At 35.3% G+C, this 19734-nt stretch overlaps 1 protein-coding gene across 4 annotated transcripts in view; it reads right to left on the reverse strand.

Moving 5' to 3' along the window:
- Positions 1 to 482: 482 nt before the first annotated feature.
- The window catches only part of ASB3 (ankyrin repeat and SOCS box containing 3), a 102951-nt gene continuing 83699 nt past the window's right edge, over positions 483 to 19734 (reverse strand). For 3 of the 4 annotated variants that reach the window (XM_063078735.1, XM_063078731.1, XM_063078733.1), the window contains 2 exons: positions 18947 to 19102; positions 483 to 4963 (listed from right to left, as the gene is read on the reverse strand). In XM_063078735.1, the coding sequence (XP_062934805.1) occupies positions 4758 to 4963; positions 18947 to 19102 (362 nt within the window). In that variant the 3' untranslated portion in view covers positions 483 to 4757. The remainder of the gene's footprint in view (positions 4964 to 18946; positions 19103 to 19734) is intronic. The other variant, XM_063078734.1, reaches the window with a different exon arrangement.

The raw sequence follows: 19734 nt of genomic DNA on the forward strand, positions 1-19734 counted from the left end.
TTCATCTATCACTACTACGCATGAAAAAGCCAAGAGACAGAAAAATCACACAGACACGAATCTTTACTGCAACAATGGCATTTTAATTCCTTCATTAAAAATATATACATAGTTACTAGAGTAATGCAAAGGATATGCAATTGTATGACTACCCTGGGCTGAGACAAGATGACTAGAGCAGGTTTACAAAGGATTCACCTCCATTCTCTTCCTTCCTTCACAAATAGGAGGGAGAGGTTGTTTGACTTATGCAGATGTTTTAGGAAAAGAATCAACCCAGAGATACCTCATTATTTCTCATTCTTACCAGTTCAGAATTTGTGATAACTCATGGCTTGAGCTTGGCTTCAGATATCATTAACACGATAAGAAGGATTGATCAGGATACAAAATTATAAAGACGGTTTGATTTTAACTATGGGAAAAAAAAAAAAAAAAAAAAAAAAAACCTGCTCAAACTTGTGTACAGATTAAAGAAAAAAAAAAAAAAAAAAAACTGAAAAAAACAAAATATTCCAACACACAGGTTAACATTAATAATGGGTCTGGATGATAGGACTAGAGCTCCATCACCATTTCTTTATTTCTTCGTTCTTCTGGATTTTAAAATATATTTTTTTCTTGAAAATCATGTATTTCATTTTAAATGAAACACTTAAAATGTGCTATTAAATGTTATTAGCATAGTGACAGATCAATAGATGTCCTTTATCTAAAATTTGATATATTTTGTCCACTAAAGTAACTGCAGAAGATATGTACTTAAAATCTGTACCCAAGTTATTTCAAAGTATGTTTCCATAAAAAAAATATAATTCAGACTGACCTCCTCTCAGTATGAATCATTGATGTGCTGTTGCAAATAGAGGCTAAAGCATTTTTCTAATATGTCACAGAAATACTAAGCATAAAGTTCCCTGCCTTATTAAAACCACAGGATTTTACTGAACAAAAATGTTTACTTACTGCAAGATACTGTGTTTCACTGACCATTTGACATTTAATAATAACAACAACAATAATAAATACAGATGAAATAAACAGTTCAGCCTCAAAGAAAAACAATGAAAGAGAATGCCTAACAAGAAAACTGAACAATCACAGAGAGAAACATTAAACTTTCCTTAAATGTTTTGTTAAGAAATAAAAAATCCAAAGACCAAATGTATTTATAAAACTATAATAATAGTCTATAACCCGTCAATATGGGCCATATTTATCAGAAGTCATAAACACTGCCTTTTCTTACAGGGACTGTATAGGTGTAAACTCAGAGATCCAACATTAGCTCATAACAGAATGCAGCTACACTCACACTCAGTTACCTTTCAAATAACTACCCCAGGTCATAGAGAGTCAGGAGTAATGAAATCTCTTGGTTTCATTACTCCATCTACACATTAGTCTTGACACCTCAGTTCCATGTGCTGGGATAAGAGAGAAGAAAGAAGGCAAGCGTTCCAGTACAGGAAATTCAGGGGAATTAATAGCACCCAAGGTGCTATTATTATGTTCCTAACTCACAACAAAAGCTTTAGAGATCGCTTTGGCTTAGAGATCCTCTTTAAACTGAACATTTGGATAAAGCCGGTGGGCTGAGCTTCCATTTGCTTCCTACAGAAGATGAATTCATAAAATTGGAAAAAGGCAGTGTGTAGTTTTACTGGTTATACTCCCAAATTGTTAGATTTATAAAGCACTTGATCAATAATCTTAAAATGGCCACATTACTAGCAATTTCACTAGTCCTTCAACCATTCCCCACCATTTAAAATCTTTCTCCAATAGCACTAGGCACCTGCTGGCAATAATTATATTAAGAGTTCCTCTTCAAACAAACACTTCTGGCGGGGAAGAAGATATAACAACTACAATTACTTAAAGTTGATAGGACAAGCAAATAGAAAGGACATTGTTGGGGGGGAGGGAGGAGAGGGAGGAGAGGGAGGAGGGAGAGAGCTTTTGGTAAGAGGCAACAATAATCAACCACAATGTATATCGACAAAATAAAATTTTTAAAAAAAATACACTTCTATGACTAATCAGGGAATATAATTAGAGGAATATACCTCTGAGAATATAGAGGAAAATAAATTGAAAAGCAACCCTTTAGATGAATTTTCTCAACTTCTTTCTATATCTCACCCTGATGAAATCATCAAATCCACTGTTCCAGAAAAGATAGTTATTTATAGTGTTATTAGTTATTATTCATACTGTTTTTGAAGACCAAAAAAATTATATTACAATTTTAGATAGTAACCAATCAAAAGTGCTCATGTCTTCAAACTGTACCTAACACGACACTCAAGATCTATAAAAAACATCACCATTTTCGAACAAGTTTCTAGTTGGACTTAGGTGGCAAGAACAGATCTAAAGTTAGAGATAGCTGGTCATGTGACATGAATATGACACAGACTACAAGTCCAGGATTTTTAGTCATAAGTGGTCATGGGACACAAGAGGATTGTAATTGTTCTCTGGGAAGTAGGGCCACCAGAAAGCTACAGATCAAGACAATTGCTTTTCAGCAAAGGGGGAAGAGAAATTAGAAGAAAAAATGTCCAGGATACTGTTATTCCATTAAATGGCCAAAGAAAGATATCCTGTGACCAGAAGGATCAGCAGAAAATATACTTAGAGGAAAATGTGGGATCAACGAAGGGCGAGATCATGGCAATTGTTATTAAAAGTGCCAGTTTAAATCCTGCTTGGGTATTATGCATCACCACCAGAGAACTACTTACTGTATTAGGATTCTTCGTGAGGCTTGTTGGGACTTTATACTGAGAGCATTAAAGCACCATTGTACATGTGGGGTAGGGCTTAAGGTTCACACTAACTAGATGTATCATTCTGATCAGAAGGTGTAATTCTAACTCACCCACCATTACATAATTTTAGAATACATTTCTGAATCCTTGCTGAAAGTCAAAAATCATAAATATTTTATTATAAGAGAGTCTAAAAGGAAGATATATTGTAGAAATAAGGTAAAATCATTTGTCAGTTTTAAATACCAAGGGCTTCTACATGTTTCCAAACTACTGATTTTCAGATTTTTAAGAACAAGAGCTTAATGATAAATTAAGAATAATTGAGTTTTACTATATATTTGAACATAAACAAAACACATAAAAAGATTCACCCTCAAATTGAAACATTCTATGTATATTTGGCCCTAACAAAAAGACTGGTGTTATGTTAAAAAATCAGGGACTTGGGGTTTGGAAAATAACGGCAACATTTTAAAAGTACTATATAGTATATAGAGTTTTGGAACTTCTTTATTAAATTTAATTATTAGAATTTCCACCTGGTTTTCCGTAACTTTATTTCTGCCTATATGCCCACATTCAAATTCTCTCTCTACCTCACAGGCAGCTCTAACCTGAGGTATAGGCTCAATCATGGCTTTGGATCTTAACAAAGCCATCTTCACTCAGTCCACTCCCACCACTGCTTTTGTCCAACAGCAAAGGCCTATCAGAGATGGATCCAGCCCACCCACTCCCACCTATTTCAAGCCACAGGCTCCTTAACAGAACAGAAGACCTGCCTCCTTCAGACCCCATCCCTAGTTGTCTATCATGACAGTAATGTTCTCATAACCTTTCTCTCATGGCTATTCCCAAAGCCTCAAATCACAGCTCACTTGACTCAGTGTTCAGTGCTTCCTAACGCTAGATTTTCATCGAGCAATTGTTAAAACCCTGTGAGGTTGTGCCTCATTAACCTACAATTCCAAGGTCTTTATTTCATGGACTGTTTGATAACCTATCTAGGTAATAAGAAGGAAAAACATAACATTAACAGAACTGGCTAATTAATGGCTTCACAGAAACAAAGCTGCCCTCTGATTCTGGGGCTGAATGGAGCTTGAATGTTATACCTGATAATAAGTAACTCAGGAATCTGCACCTTTCTGTCTCTAAAGATCGTGCCACAGAAATGCTGAGTCTTAGTCTCCTGATTAATATTCTAAATGTCATAAAATGCTCATTTATCTTGAAACTGACCTAATTTTTTTTCAAATGAGCATGTCTTTGAGTTTAGGTCTGCTCTTGCCTTTGCAGAGTAGAAATGTTTTTTTGTTTGTTTTTGTGCCAAAGAGTACAAAGAAATGGCAGGGTGGGGGCAGCAATATGATTGATTTTCCGTATTCTTTAAAGAAAACATTTTCCCCTGAGTTTACATGGAAAAGGCTATGAATATCAATTCTTCATAAAAGTGACCAAATTAAGAGATGAGAATGGAATATGACAAGATAGGAAAACTTGCTCTTTATAAACATAAGAGATATTCAACCCCAAATAAAATAACAACAATACTAACAATAAGAGATTCAACTCCACAGTTGAATATACTGCATATACTTCCAGTGAAGTTTCATGCATCCCATTCTGAGCTCTGAGCACCAGATAAACATGAATCATAGGTGGAAATATGCCACATTTAGCACTAGAAGCAGCATCACAGCTCATTAGCAGAATAAAGCAGAAAATGGTCAGGTAAATAAATATTACAACATAAAATGTACTGGTGATAAAAGTCCAATAAGAAACATACGTGAGGTTTACAATACTTTTTTTTACTGGGAAGCCTAGTTGTAAACATTCACATTAAACTACTGCCCTCCAAAACGTAACCAACCACATAAACAAAAATTATCTTTTGTGACTATAAATTCATGAATAATTTATACTCCATGACTCTTTTGTCTCAGTGGTTTTCAAAGTAAGAAATGAGCTGTGTTAAGTAGCTTCACTGATTTCTTCATCTTGAATAGCTGCCAATTCTGGAACCTCATTCATCCTCAGAACCTCTGCATAGAGCAAATAATTATGTAGACTTCTGGGAAGTGGCAAGTGACAGATAAAACTGTCAGACCGTAGCTGTTCTGGTTTTAGACTGGACCGAATTTCCAAACGACAAAGATGGGTCAGGGATGGAACAGAGGCTGGAGAAACAAACAAAAAAAGCAAGGTGAAAAACTTTTAAACAGAAAGTACACTAAAGTAAATGTCTTTTTTCCCTCTCCATCTCTGTGTAGGAAAAGAGAAGTGATATGTTACCTAGACTTTGAAAGAAGACTACTTGAACCAGGATGACCACAATAAACCTTACTTATTTATTCTTTTCTACAGCCTGCACCTGGCTCCTCTCCCTCCAGTTGTTGACCACACATTCAAAGTCAGTACCCAGGAACAGAAAAATTCCAATGTTCAAATTCTACAGATCTGACAATACCAGTTGGCATTTAAGAAATGGATGAACAGACTTTAGAAATGATAGAAGTTCACAGAAGCAAATGTTATATCCTTCTTAGTCTGTTTCATTGCAAATGGTCTCTAGACCTACCACTTCAAGTGAATGGATATGTAGCTTGCAAGTTTTTCTCTTTTTTATCAGCGACATACAATGAAATTTTAAAATTGGCACAGAGAGAAAGGGAACATTTACTGAGTGCCTTCTATGCCATATGTCCATGCACTTCACATGCATTCTCTTTTTATCTTCATTAACCCTATGAGAAATATATTATCATGCTATTATAGAGATAAGAAAACAGGTTTTAAAAAGAGGTGTAAGTTTCCAAAAGTCACAGAGGTAGTAAGTGGCAGAGCCAGGATTCAAATTCAGATCCATCTGACTCCAAAGCCTGTGTGTGGGTACGTATTTGCTAAAGCCACTGAAGCCAAAAGCTAATTACTAATTAAAGGATAATCCACATGAATGTAATTAAGAACCATATGATAGCAGTTTCATTTTCCAAGATGAAAAGTGTTAACTAAAGAGGTTAATGTCCATGAAAACTTAGAGTACTAAAACAGCTAGGGTTTTCACGTGAATCAAACTTAAAGCCGTTGGGGCCAAGCCCGTGGCGCACTTGGGAGAGTGCAGCGCTGGGAGCGTGGCGACACTCCCGCCGCGGGTTCGGATCCTGTATAGGAGTGGCCGGTGCACTCACTGGCTGAGAGCCGGTCACGAAAAAAGACAAAAAAAAAAAAAAAAACTTAAAGCCGTTTGTTAGTACAAGAAATCTTTTATAAACCCCTGTGAAATGTAAAAATTATTAACAGACTAGGATCAGAGCATCAGACAAGTACTATCAAGAGCACAACTGATACCAGACCAGCTAGTCTGATTCCAAGTCTAGAATTCTTTAAACTCTAATACCCCATAGGGCTAGAAACTAATACTCTATCTTCAGTATCTTCCAAACCACTGAAGTTAACTCATCATCTTAAATTTTAGTTTATTAGTTTAATTTAGTTTATTCAGAGTTTAAGAAAATCCTCAAGCTACAGTGTTTCAAAACACCACATAAGAAAGTAAAAGTTATCTAATTTTGTACATAAAACCTGAGTCTAAGAAAAGATGGGCATTTTCTTAAACCATGAGTCAGCACAATTCCCTGTTATAAATAAGATTGCAGCATCTATGCCATGTAGTATATTTATTTCCAAAGTGTTTTCATATCCATATCTTATTTAAATTTTACCCCTTTCTGTAAACTTAAAGGAGAAATCATTGCTCTCACTTGAAAGACAGGAAAACACATGTAAAGGGAATACTATAGGAGTTAACAGGGATATATATGTGGAGAGCATGCCCCAACTGCGAACACCAGTTTTCCAAAGGAGTAAGTAGCTTGACTATGTTCAACTATCAAGTATAAGGGAGTCATCTTACCAAGTAAGATCAGGAGCAATTATTGGTCAGTTAATAGAAAGTCACCTTAAAGCAGGTGACCAAAACCATACACACTTTAAACATTCTAATTTAAAATGTAGGAGGCTGGCCAGTTAGAGCATGATGTTGTAACACCAAGGTTAAGGGTTAAGATCCCTGTACTGCCCAGCTAGTAATTTTTTTCTTATCTTTCAATTGTCTTACCCACATCTAATTCGATATCCATTCCTGTTCAGTGCTCATCTTTATCAACACTTTTTAAAGCATTCAACTTTGCCTTAATAGAAACAATGACTCTCTTTTCATACTCATAATTCACTGGCTTATGCAATTTGAAAATAAATTATTAAATTACAATAATATGCACAAATGTAATAAAAGTCTCAGAAATAAACATAACTGATTCTTGGTAATCACACAACTCGGCTGGTAGTGACAAAAGTATGTTGGCTTTCTAGAGAGTAGCCTATCAGCTGCAAAACTGAGCATACCGTGGGCACAGTCAGACAAGACTGAGAGGAAATAACAAGAATGGTTAATCCAGTAGGTGGGTTAAAGTGAAACTGGTTAACAGAATTTCTACTTACATTCAGCTAGAGCTTAACACATATTTGTTAAGTTGAATCTCTTCTTTCTGCACATTCTTGCTAATGCAGATATTTATTACAAACCCAGAAGGATGATGAAGGATGGCTGTGCATGCCGGAAAAGAGCTGCTCACTTAGGGATAGGGAATCCTCAATGTTGCTCCAGCATCTCTGACTTGAGAGACTACACTGACTTCAAACTTCTCAGGCTGATTGGGAAAGAGATCCTCTGGCTACCTAAAAGTTTCCTGCAGAGCTGAGAAGCCTTTCCAAGTTATCTGACTACACCACTAGAGCCCTATGTTAAAGCTTAAAAAAATCATTTCTTTATGCTAATATGTGCGTGGAAGCTCAACCATTTGTGATCAAGCCATTGGACCAGTACACATTTGTTAGGGGAAGCTTCATGACTTGCCCAACGTGACACTGTACATTAACAACATAGCTTTTGCTAACTAGATTCAAATGATTTGACTCCAAGTCAAGGGTTCTTTAAACTGTGATAAGCCCAAAGTAATTCTCTAACATCTTCTAAACCACTGAAAATATCATAAGTTTCATAAGATCTTTCCATTTAATAATTAAAAAGGGAAGAGTAGAGTTACTTCAGATACTAGTTCAAAATTTTAATTGCATCATTTTGGTTTTCCTCCTGAGAGCACAATAGATCACTGGCCTAATGAACAGAGGTTAGAACTACGTTTAACTGAGGGAGTCTTTCATCTGCAGATTATTAACAGACAATAATATGCCCATCAGTGCCATTTTAGTTTAATATGCTGGTGAATACCAAGGGTATTTTATTACCATATATGTAATATTTCAAAGCAGGCAAAATTCCTATGAAAGTTTTAGTGATGCATAGTATTTCCAGATGTGTTGCCACTAAGCTGTGAAAAGATCAAGCCATGACTTGAATTTATAATATGAAAAAAACCACAGAAGCTGTACGTAAAACACACTTTCATGAAAACCTGTTAAAACTAGATTTTAATTTGTTAAACTTCTATGTTCTTGGATTATGGTACTGACTGTAGCCTAAAAAATGATGTCTGAATCCATGCTACACTTTTCAGTCACTTTTCTGACCCAATCATTTTCTATTTAGTATGTTAAACCTGGTCTATCTATGGATCTATTAGCAGACAAGCAACCTTTAACTTTTCATTCCCATATAGAATTCTCCAATTTTTTTCATGTTGTTATGATAGAACAATCAAAATAGAAGGCGGCATGTTATGTGAAGTTTTATTAAAAGCAAAAAGCAGACACAATGATCAAAATAAACTCAACAATTCTTAAATCGTTATGCTCAATAATGCCAACTTTACTGCATACAGAACTACATCTACGTCACACAACCACTATATTTTCCACAACCATTCATCTCTAGCCTGCCCTCATGCCGATGTTCAAATGATCTATATAAGCGGTCTTCAAAATGTTCATGAAAGGGTTTGTATTATCTTTTAATTCAATTTTTACATGAACTTTTTCAAGTACCCTCATATTTCTCTGGTTCCTTTGCATTGCTTTACACAGCAAATGGATTCATTTGACTTCTGGGCCATCTACTAGCATTTTTTTTAAAAAAATTTTTGTGACTGGCTGGTATAGTGATCAAATACTGGACCTTGGTGTTATCAGCACCATGTTCTAACCAACTGAGCTAACCGGCCAGCACCATTTATATTTTCATCCATTAATATACTGTCTTTCTGGTTGGCTTCCATCCTTTTGTTCCCAATTTTTCTTAATTTACTTGTATAATCTCTCTCTCTCACTTACTACAGCTAAAACCTGAGAGAAAATACAAAAAAGAACTACCTGAGGACTCTGAAAAATAAATAACAGACTGGGGCAGGAAGTCAAAACTTGAAGAATGACCACTACAGTGGCAATGAATGGGATAAATGGAAAAAGCACCATACCATAATAAGACCTGTGCTGGAGTTGAGGAGCCACTATTAACCAGTGTGTGACCTTGGACAAGTCATTTAAGTACTCTGACCTTCAGTTCCCCTTCTATAAAAAGAGCATAATGCCTCATCTATAAAATGGGCATAATAACACCTCCCTGCATCAAATGGTCATTGATGAGATTCAAGTTAGAATACACCTGCAAAAGCATTTTATAAACTGTAAAATACCATACAAATCCAAGGCACCATTGAATCTAGAGATCAAATGATTTGATTGCACACCCAATTAGTAAAAGGTCTTTGAGCACAGAACCCCAATGTGTGTATATTTATTTGCATATAAATTATGTGCATACTATTAAATTAACATTATTTGCACTACAAAATCAACACACACAAAATTAGGAGTAAGCTAAAATAAGACATATTTCAAATTACTTCATTTATTTATTAAAGGTATAAAATCCCTGTAAATATTAATATTTTAACAAGAGTAAGATGCTTGACTAAGCTTTATTAATTTAATTTAATGATCTGATAATTCCAAGATTTGGTCCAGTTTATTTTGATACTTGGGGTGTAAAGGCTGATAAAACTGAAAAAATATCTTTAAAAAGCATGTAGATCCAAATGGAAGAAAATGCATTGTGGTTTAACTGAACTAAATTAGGATTCTATTCTATCCCATTTACCAATTATAAAAGTTTTTTTAATCAAAATTCATTTGGTGAATTTCTATTTTTCCTGATACAAATCAGTTTAATCAGCTAATTAGAAAGTTTTGCTTTTTTACATTTTTATTAAATACATTAAAAATCCAGAAAAACTGTTTCCAAGTATTTTAAGTATGTCAATATGAGAGTTTGTCTAGGTGATAGGCACTGTTTTTAGCAAAAAAAAAAAAAAAAAAAAAAAAAAAACCACATAACAATGGGAAGATTTCCTGGTGCCTGTTTTCAAAATCATCTCCATGTGCCAAAGTTTTTTTCAGAAAATAGTTTCTCACTCAGTTAAAATGTTATCTTTTCCTTAAATCAACAGAACTTTTAGAAAATATGTGCCAGGTTTCACAGTACTGATAACTACTTATCACCAAGAAAAAAAAGGTCAAGAAAATTGGAACAGCTGTATTCTCATGAAAGATAAGCACATAATTCATCTTTAAATTCAAGGACTCTTTTATATATAGTCATAAGATAATGAACAAACCTCTAGATTTATAAACAATAACTATGGCCACTCCCATCTCACTATAAAGTACTACAAAGACTCATATATTTTAAAGGCCATGTTTTAAAAAATTATCCACAATGATATTACTTTGTACAACTCTGGTTTCAACTCTTTTCCTGTATTAGCCTACTAAGGATGCAATAAACTCATTTCATATGTGATGTTATCTCCATTACCTTACACTTTGAAAAAAGGCGGCCACTCCATCAGTGGTTATTCTTACGTAGCTTTTCCAAAAAACATCCTTCTGTTAAGTAAGTTATTACTGTTGCAAATATATCATCTCAAGTACATCTTTCCTTCAGTGGCTCTCAGAAAAGTAATTGTCTATTCTCTTGTTGAAACAGAATCTTAACAAATACCCTAAATTGAGATGTTATAAATATTATAAATCTTCTTCCAATTTAGTATACCAAACTTTCTATCTGCAGGAGTTTTTTTACTCTTTTCTTTAACTTTTTAGCAATGTTTTCTGTGCTCCTTTTAACACTATTTGCTAACAAGAAATGAATTTTATTTTGTCCCTGAACTGTCCGTTTTGTGCTGCTATAACAGAATACCTGAGACTGGGTAATTTAGAAAGAAAAGAGGTTTATTTGGCTCACAATTCTGATGGCTAGAAGGTCCAAAATAGGGCAGCTGCATCTGATGAGGGCCTCAGTCTGCTTCTACTCACAGTAGAAAACGTAAGGGGAGCAGGCACGTGCAAGAAATCATATGGCAAGAGAGGAAGTGACAGAGAGAAACCAAGGAAACCAGACTCTTTTTAACAACCTGAGGAAATTAATCTATTCTCATGAGAGCAAGAATTCACCCACCCCTGGGAGAGAACATTAATCTATTCATGAGGTATCTGCCCCCATAATCCAAACACCTCCCACTAGGCCCCACCTCCCAACACTGCCACACTGGGGATCACATTTCAACATGAGTTTTGGAGGAGACAAACCACATCCAAAGCATAGTAGTCCCCATATTATTTCAGCCAGTTTTACTGTGGCAGGAAGAACATGTGTTTCCCTGACAGTGCTCAGAAAGAGTTCTAAGCATTTATCATCATGTTTAGCAAAATTTTTAAAAATAATGACTGAGCATACTAGGACAAACACGGATGAAATAAATCACAGGGTTTGTCTTCATGTTCTGGATGCCTAGATTAGAGAGCCTTGCTGACTACAATTTTTTTCATTAGCTTATATCTCAAGGCACACTACACTTTAAGGGCAAGGCTCACTGTTAACATTAGGAAAGATAAGACCATATTTTAAATACTTTTCTTGGTAATTTTGAACTTTTTTTGGCTCTGTTTATTTTTTATTGTATATATTTAAGGTGTACAACATGATGTTTTTATATACTTATCTTGATACACATATACATAGTGAAGTGATTACTACAGTCCAATATACCCATCATCCTATATAGTTAGTTACCTTTGTTTCTTTTTTGCTAGCCCCATACCGATCAGCCATAAAAAAAAACCCCGAAAGAGTAAAATCTACTCTATTGGCAAATTACCAGTATACAATACAATATCATTGACTATAGTCTTCCTATTGTACAGTAGACCTCTAGACTTACTCATCCTACATAACTACAATTTTGTACCCTTTGATCTACATCTTACCATTTCCTTTCACCATTAACCCCCTTACCCCTGGTAACCTAGCTGGTCATCATTTTTATCACATAACATGGCTGATAAAGAATAGGAGATGCAGCTCTCCAATTATTTTGTTGGTTCACTTGTGCATTTAGTATTATCCACACAAAACATTATTTCTCTGCAGAAATCTTTTTAAGCCACTTGACCAATTTGTGAGACTTAAGTTAAAACTATGTTATATAATCATGGTTCCATTAATCATAGCAATATAATCATAGCAATCTTACATGAATTGCAATTCACTCAAGCACACAAGTGGTTGCATGTTGAACTCCATGCACCCTACTATGGGAAGCATTGACTTAACCCATATGAATACACAGGTACAAGGCACTGGGCCATGTGTGCTAGCGTGTGTGCTAAGTGAGGGTCGGGGCACAAAAACTCAATTCTTAAAACTATAACCTCACTAATAGAGAAAAGAACAAATAAAAGGGAACTTAAGTCATTAATGAGCAATTACATCTTCCTCTCTCCATCTTCAGGATGCCTCTCTGGAGTCTGGAATATTTGAGGAGTAAGTGAAATTATCCAGTTTAAGCATTTTCCTGTGGTTACCAAATGAAAGAATGAATTATGGTCTCAGAATCTCTCAGAAAATAAAAATGTATTTTTTCTTTCTCTAACTTGTTTAGGAAACTATATAACACAGCAGTCTAAGACAGTACGATAAAAATTAAGCTCAATATTATAAAGGAAACTTTAACACCCTCTAAAATCTTTCCATAAAGTTCTCTGGAATCCCATCACACAGAACACTCTCCCACCACCTCTTGTCCTTGCAGAAGCCTGATCCTCCCAAGGAAATTACTTCCTTGGCCAATTTCTAAAACAGAATTTTCTCTTCTTCCACACCTTGTCACACTTGTCACAAGGTCTAGGAAGCAATTTTAGCATTCCTATAGTTCTCCTGCACCACTTCAGACCCACACCTTTCTGTCTTTAAATTCCAATACACATCACTTCCTATCCTTCCAAAGTTTGCTCTCCCTTACTAGCACATCTGATCTTTAACATCATTGAGACCTTAGGTTCCCTGACTTCTCCCATCTATTCTACCAGGTTCGTTTCCTTTCTCATTTCTTTTCCTATCTAGACTGGATTCATGGGCCCATCACTCTGCAACTCAGGCCTACCATGAAGGGCAGATCATAAAGAAAATGACAGACATATTTCATTTTCAAATCAAGGGCCATGAACTCTGTCTTAATCACTTAACAATCTCCCACCCCTGGCCCCAATACCTTCCTGATAGTCATGGTTTTATGCCTTTTATATACTGGGCACCTTTATCTCTCTCACTCTCAAGGGAGCTGGTGTCCATGAACTATATAACAAGATAACTTTCCTTCTAGTCTTATTCAGTCCCCTGAAAAGCTGGATGATACTAGCTTTTTCATAATACTTATTTCAACAGGAATCTAGTTAACATCCTACAGTCTGTCCTTATTACTAGATTTAAGAGCCAGAACTAAGGTTTTTGGATTTTTTTAAATGACAAGTTTATAGTTAACTTAAAATTTTAACAAGGTTCATATGTACAATCAACTATGTTAACAATAAAAATAAATATATAAATAAATAATTTTTTAAAATATTAAAAAACCACACCAGAAAAAAAAATTCCTTTACAAGGTTACTTAGGATTTTTATGCCAATGAAAAAATTTAACTTCTCTGCTGACTTTACCTCTCATGGTAATGATCCACTTAGGACTTTTGTTTCACAGAGCCTGCATAAACAACCACATTTTTAAGATTCTTTAAATCTTAATTCATATAGTTCACATATAGTTTATATAGTTCATCATTTCGGAGGACCTGAATGAAAGGATTAGGAGGAAGACTACTGGAATCCTATCTGGAACCAATAAGGAATGAATAAACTGCTTCTCTGTGGGAAATATCTTTTAAATAGCTGCATTAATTTTAATAGGAAATTTCTAAAGGAATTAATTTACAAATAGAACTTGTTTTTTTGTTATGTTTGTTTGTTTTCTGGTTTTGGTGGCAGGCCAGTACAGGGATCTGAACCCTTGACCTTGGTGTTACAAGGCTGCACTCTAACCAACTGAGCTAACTGGCCAGCCTACAAACAAAACTTGAAAGTCTTAAAAGTGGAATAAATCTAGGAAGACTTTTATTCACTTGATTACAGGGATACTCTACTACAGTTAGCTCTTCTTTGCTTTCTACTATCTTTGAAATGAATATCTGAGATTCAGAAAATTATTTCCTTTTGTTTTAATTGGAATATAGCTGTTCCAGGGATTTGCCTGCACACATATCCAATGTAGTAGATATGTGGGAAGAGTGAGATGGGCTTTCAAACAATATTAGTGACATGATACTTATGACACATTTTAAATACTGTTTTAATTGCCCTAAGGCAACAATTTCTCCTCCTTTAGTTTACCAACAGACTGCGGATAACTTCAAAATGGTTTTAGCAGCAAAATATCCCAGCAAATGTGGATTCAACGAATCAGTGCCTAGTTTAGTAAGGATTTCTCCACAAAAATAGAAAACAAAAAACTTGGATTAGTAAGAGGCTGTGCAAAGCTAACTTACACGCAGGAGGAATCTTAAAATGTTAAGTATAAGTTTATCATTTAAAAATAACACAAAAAACCTAAGTCTGGCTCTTAAACCTAGTAATAAGACCAGACTACAGGACAGTGTTAATCTAGGCACGAATCTGCTAAAGTTGTGAAGGCCCACACAGGGCTGACATCTGGGAGACTGAAAGTTTTCCACTTGACAAATGGAAGGACAGGTGTCCAATTTTTGAAGATGACAATTACTAATTGGATTCTTAGTAATAATGCCTCATCCAGAAGAACAGCAGGCAGAGGAAACATCTCTAGAGCTGAGAAACACTGTGAATAGTGCGCTCTGATTCTCACTAAAAATTAACCTTATTAGCTCTACGGGCATAGCCTCCATGGCTAGACACAATGCACAATTTATCCTGTTTTTCTTTTTTAAAGGTCCTCTAATGCCCCATTACCCACCAAATTTAGATACACTTTAATTTATTGGACATTTTATCTAAAAACTGTAAGTTAGGGTGTTGTAGATCAGATCAACGTTTAAAATATGGAGCAGGTGAACTTTAGTTGAGCTATCGTACTACAGAGCACATTCGTATAAATATTCATTACCAAGTATACTACTCCATTATTTGTGGCTTTTATTGGCCTTTTCTTGGTCACTGACTCTGGGGTAGAATCTGGCTATGGGTTAGCTTGGATATAGGCGAGGTTATGCTGTGATGACAAAGCTGAAAATTCAGTGTCTTAACACAACAAAGGTTTATTTCTTGCTCATGCAAGATCCTCCACAGGTCAGGAGATTCTCCCAAAGTGACAACTGGTGCTCATCCATCTTGTGTCACTGCCACCTCAAACATGGCTTTCAGATATCCTCAGCAAGGGAAGTGAGAGCATAGAGTGCTCATTCCCAATGGTTTATGCTTTGACCACCTACCCCAATCACATGACAATCAAGACTGAAAAATGCAGTCTTCCTTTGTTCCAGGGAAGAGGAAAATGAAATGGAACTCAGTTAACTTAGGTCTGTCTCTGCCACAATAACAATATATATTATGAAAATGATGTGAGACAGACACTATTATTATCCCTTCCTATAATTGAGGAAGCTAAGGCTCAGAGATATAAGTAACTTCTCCATAGCTTGAAAGTGGTGGAGGCATGTTTATTTAATTCCAGAGCTCCAACCTTTAACCATTATACTCTGCCTCATGTGCATGCAGAAATGGATCATTACCACAAGAGGCAAAGCCAGCAGAGAAGTTAAAATTTTTCATTGGCATAAAAAAAGGTCGTGCCCTGACTCTCATCTTTTTAACAAATAACTTAATGATATGTTACCAATTAAGCAAGATACCTGCTCTTGGTAAAAAAAAAAAAAAAACAGAGAAACAAATATTCTTTTAAAAACCGATGTTTTATTACCTTAAACTAGAAATGACTTGAGTAGGCAACTAGAATGCTAGTTAATTATTACCAGAAAGGATTACAGATCAATTACTCCTAAATATAAGTTTTGTTTCTGTAACTACCAATCTCATAAAATTAGTTACCACATGTAGTTACCTTGGTGTACTTACCACAAATGGTTTATCTTGAAGGGTACATAAGAAAAGAGCATTGTTCAAAACAAGGAGCATTGCTCAAAATTTCAAAAGAAACTTTGGCTTAAAATACTTGGATTCTTGCTCAGCTCACCAAATTTAGGAAGAAGTCCTCATAATGTTCCTTGGATTTCACAATAGAATACTTACCCTATCACAGATCAACCTTTATTTTTCATTTTTCTTTTGCTTCCACTTTTAAGATCAACTGTCTCTTAAAAATATGTTCTCCACTCAACATGCAACACAAAATAGCTGCTCTCTGACACTTCTTAGGTAGTATAATTTTGAGCTCCTTGCTGCCTACTACTACTAAAAATTGAGTTGAGAGATACAATATTTAGAGAAAACTGCTCAACGAGCACAGAGCTCATTCATTCTCCAGATATTCAAAACCTAGCCCTTGGTCAAGTCAGAGCAACAGAGACCCGAGTACCCAAACCAGTCTGTACTGAGTACTTGAGAACTGCTTTTACCAAATTGTACCTTAGGATGACAGCAACAGTCCACACTGAAGACCAGTAAAAGAAAGTCCCAAGAAACCACAACTACCAAGATATTATCTAGGAAGCTGTAATAGCATTCAAGAATATTTGTACATCTGAGAAACAGGTTTGCTTTATCTTATGAACCCTATCATCTAGTGTCAATGACTAGAAAGCTCAGAGCCAAACTTACAGCCTATCCATGGACAGGTATAAAACTACCATGACTATGCTTTCCCTGACTCCACTTGATATCCTTCTCCACTTTACTTTTCATTTTCTTTTCCTTCCACTTTTAACTTCTGTTTTGCTGCCCTGTGATAATATATACATATAAACTGTTTTAAATCCTTTTTCAAACAAAGCAGAGAAATATTGGCATAAAAAGACCAAGAGAGTTTCCTGGGGCCCTTTCAGGATCCTTTGTAGGACCCAGTTCCACTTAACACTCTGGATAGAATTATACATATTTGATCATTAAATGTTCAGGATGAACTAAAGCCAAATACTTTTATCCATAACAATTTAATTACTTAGACTTGATCTTGGTCAGGTGATCAGGAGTTGGTAAATTTTTTGATTAAGAACTCTACTGCTATGTGGTTGAGCTGATGTTTCTAAGAGGTATGTATAAGGCACATGATTAAAAAGATTGTTACTAAAAGTGTGACTACTCAGTAAATTTTACTTGATATATATTTCCTTTCTGATGCAAAAATATTTTTGAAGACATATCTGACTCAATGATTAAAAGATGAGCAGCAAGGGAAGGGTTGTCGATTTCATTTATAAACTACCACAGCAAGTTGCTACTTTCTTAGGGAGGAAAAAAGTGAGAAAAAAAAGAATTTTGACCAAGTACATGGCATCTCCAGGATCTGAAAAGAGCTTAAAAAAAATGGAGAAAATCTTTCCCCAGGAATAGATATTGGCACACTCAGTGGAGCTCAGGAGCTGAGAATTATCTAGAGGCTTACTAACAATGGCAGACATAAAAGAGGCATTTTTTCAAAAAATTTTAAAGAAATATATTGACAAGGCAGCAGTTGTAAATATCATCATGAGCTATTACAGAAAGCAGGGTAAAAGCAAGACTGTCATATGTGTAAAGAGGTAATCAAAGAGTTGTCCTGGGCTCACTTCCATTGTTGTTAAAACTATGGCCATGCTTCTGCTTACTAGAGATCCTGCAACTCAAAATCCAGGAAAAGAAGGGAGTCCAGATGACCAACATATAGAAATTAAGTGTCCTGAAAATTGAAGAGGAAAAGGGTGCACCAAGAGAGCCTTGAACTATAGAAAGAAAGAGATTGGGTAAGGGACACAAAGAATAATTATGATTTGTAATAATAAACATGTTAATAATATTGATTTGATCATCACATATTGTACACAAATACTGATAGTCAACACTGTACCCCCAAAATATGTATAATCAATTAGGTAGGCTTCAATTTTTAAAAAAAGGCAGAAAATAAAAGACATGGTTGGCACATTAAAATAAATAAATACTTAGTTATTAATAAAAAATAAATTAAAACAAAATAAAAAACAGACACTAAAGGAAACTATTCCAACTGAATTCAGACATGTTCTTATGAAATTCAAAAATAAAATTAAAATTTACATGTTAAAAAAAAAAGAAAGAAAAATAAAAAGGAAAAGAATCATAATCCCATCTGAAACTCAGACAACTGAGTAGATGGACAGATATTTTCCACACAGTCTCGCTAAAATTCCAGAATCATAATGGCTCCTACTAACACGAATACACTGAGAAACCAATATAAGCAGGAGAAAGAACACAAGCTTTTCCTAAGTAGTTTGCAATAAGAAGATGATTAAAAAGCCTTCCCAGAATAGGGTTAAAAAGTCTTCTGGACAACACAAGAGTGAGTCACTGTGGATCAGGATTTCTCAACATCAGCACTATTGGCATTTGCAGCCAGATAATTCTTTGTCGTGGGAGGCTATGCTGTGCATTGTAGGATGTTTAGCAGCATCCCGGGCCTCTACCCCCTATATGGCAATAGCATCTCTACAGTTGTGATAACCAAAAAATATTTGCAACCATTGCCAAATGTCCACTGGGGGGCAAAATCACCCCTGTTGAACACCACTGCTGTGGATGAAACAAATAGCAAACAGCTGCCAGTGTTAACTTACTCTCTTGGTTAATAAACTCCCAAACCACCTCACCTCCTAAACCAGGAAACAGGCAGAAGAAACAGAAGAATTTGCAGGAAAAATGACCACCAAGTTCAACTTTGGATATGTCACAATGTGGGATACCAAGTGGAGATGTCCAAAAGACAGTTGGATATATGGAAACAGAACCAGGAAAAGAGGTCTTAGCTAGAGAAATAGACCAGAAAAGCATTAGCTACATTAATACCTCTGAGAAAGGCTTTTGCAAATCTTCAGCCAACATAAAATCCTCTTAAGAGATGATGATTATTACTGTACACAAGCTCTACCTAGTGCCTAATTAAACAAGAAGCCCTTGATGGATTTAGTCTACTGCAGAGTAATGTACTCACGCACAATTTTTAACTTCATCTGGACAAACCTGCCATATGTTTAGGTCTTCAGAGTAAACTCTCACATATCTTTGTTAATTGACGCGTTGCAATAATTTTCCCATTTGGCGTATGTTCCCTCTTTTGACTCTTTGTTCCCAAATCCACTGCCCCATATTCTATCTGTTCTGAATAGATATTTGTTCTCTACTGCTGCAGATACACAATTAGTAAAAGCATATGCAGTTCTCAACATTAAAAATTACATGCAGGTGAATCATCCAACATTATCATTGAAGAAATTCTGTACTAGAAGGCTCTGAGAGTCCAAACAGATTACTTTTTTCTTCAACAGAAACCTCTGTAACAGTCTGAATACAACTCAGTTCAAGAGCATATTTTTCTGAATGTCTGTTTTTGACTGAAAAATTTACTTAAACGTAATTTTCCAAGAGATTAGAAGACATT

This window comes from Cynocephalus volans, chromosome 14, assembly GCF_027409185.1.
Source record: "Cynocephalus volans isolate mCynVol1 chromosome 14, mCynVol1.pri, whole genome shotgun sequence".
NCBI lineage: Eukaryota > Metazoa > Chordata > Mammalia > Dermoptera > Cynocephalidae > Cynocephalus > Cynocephalus volans.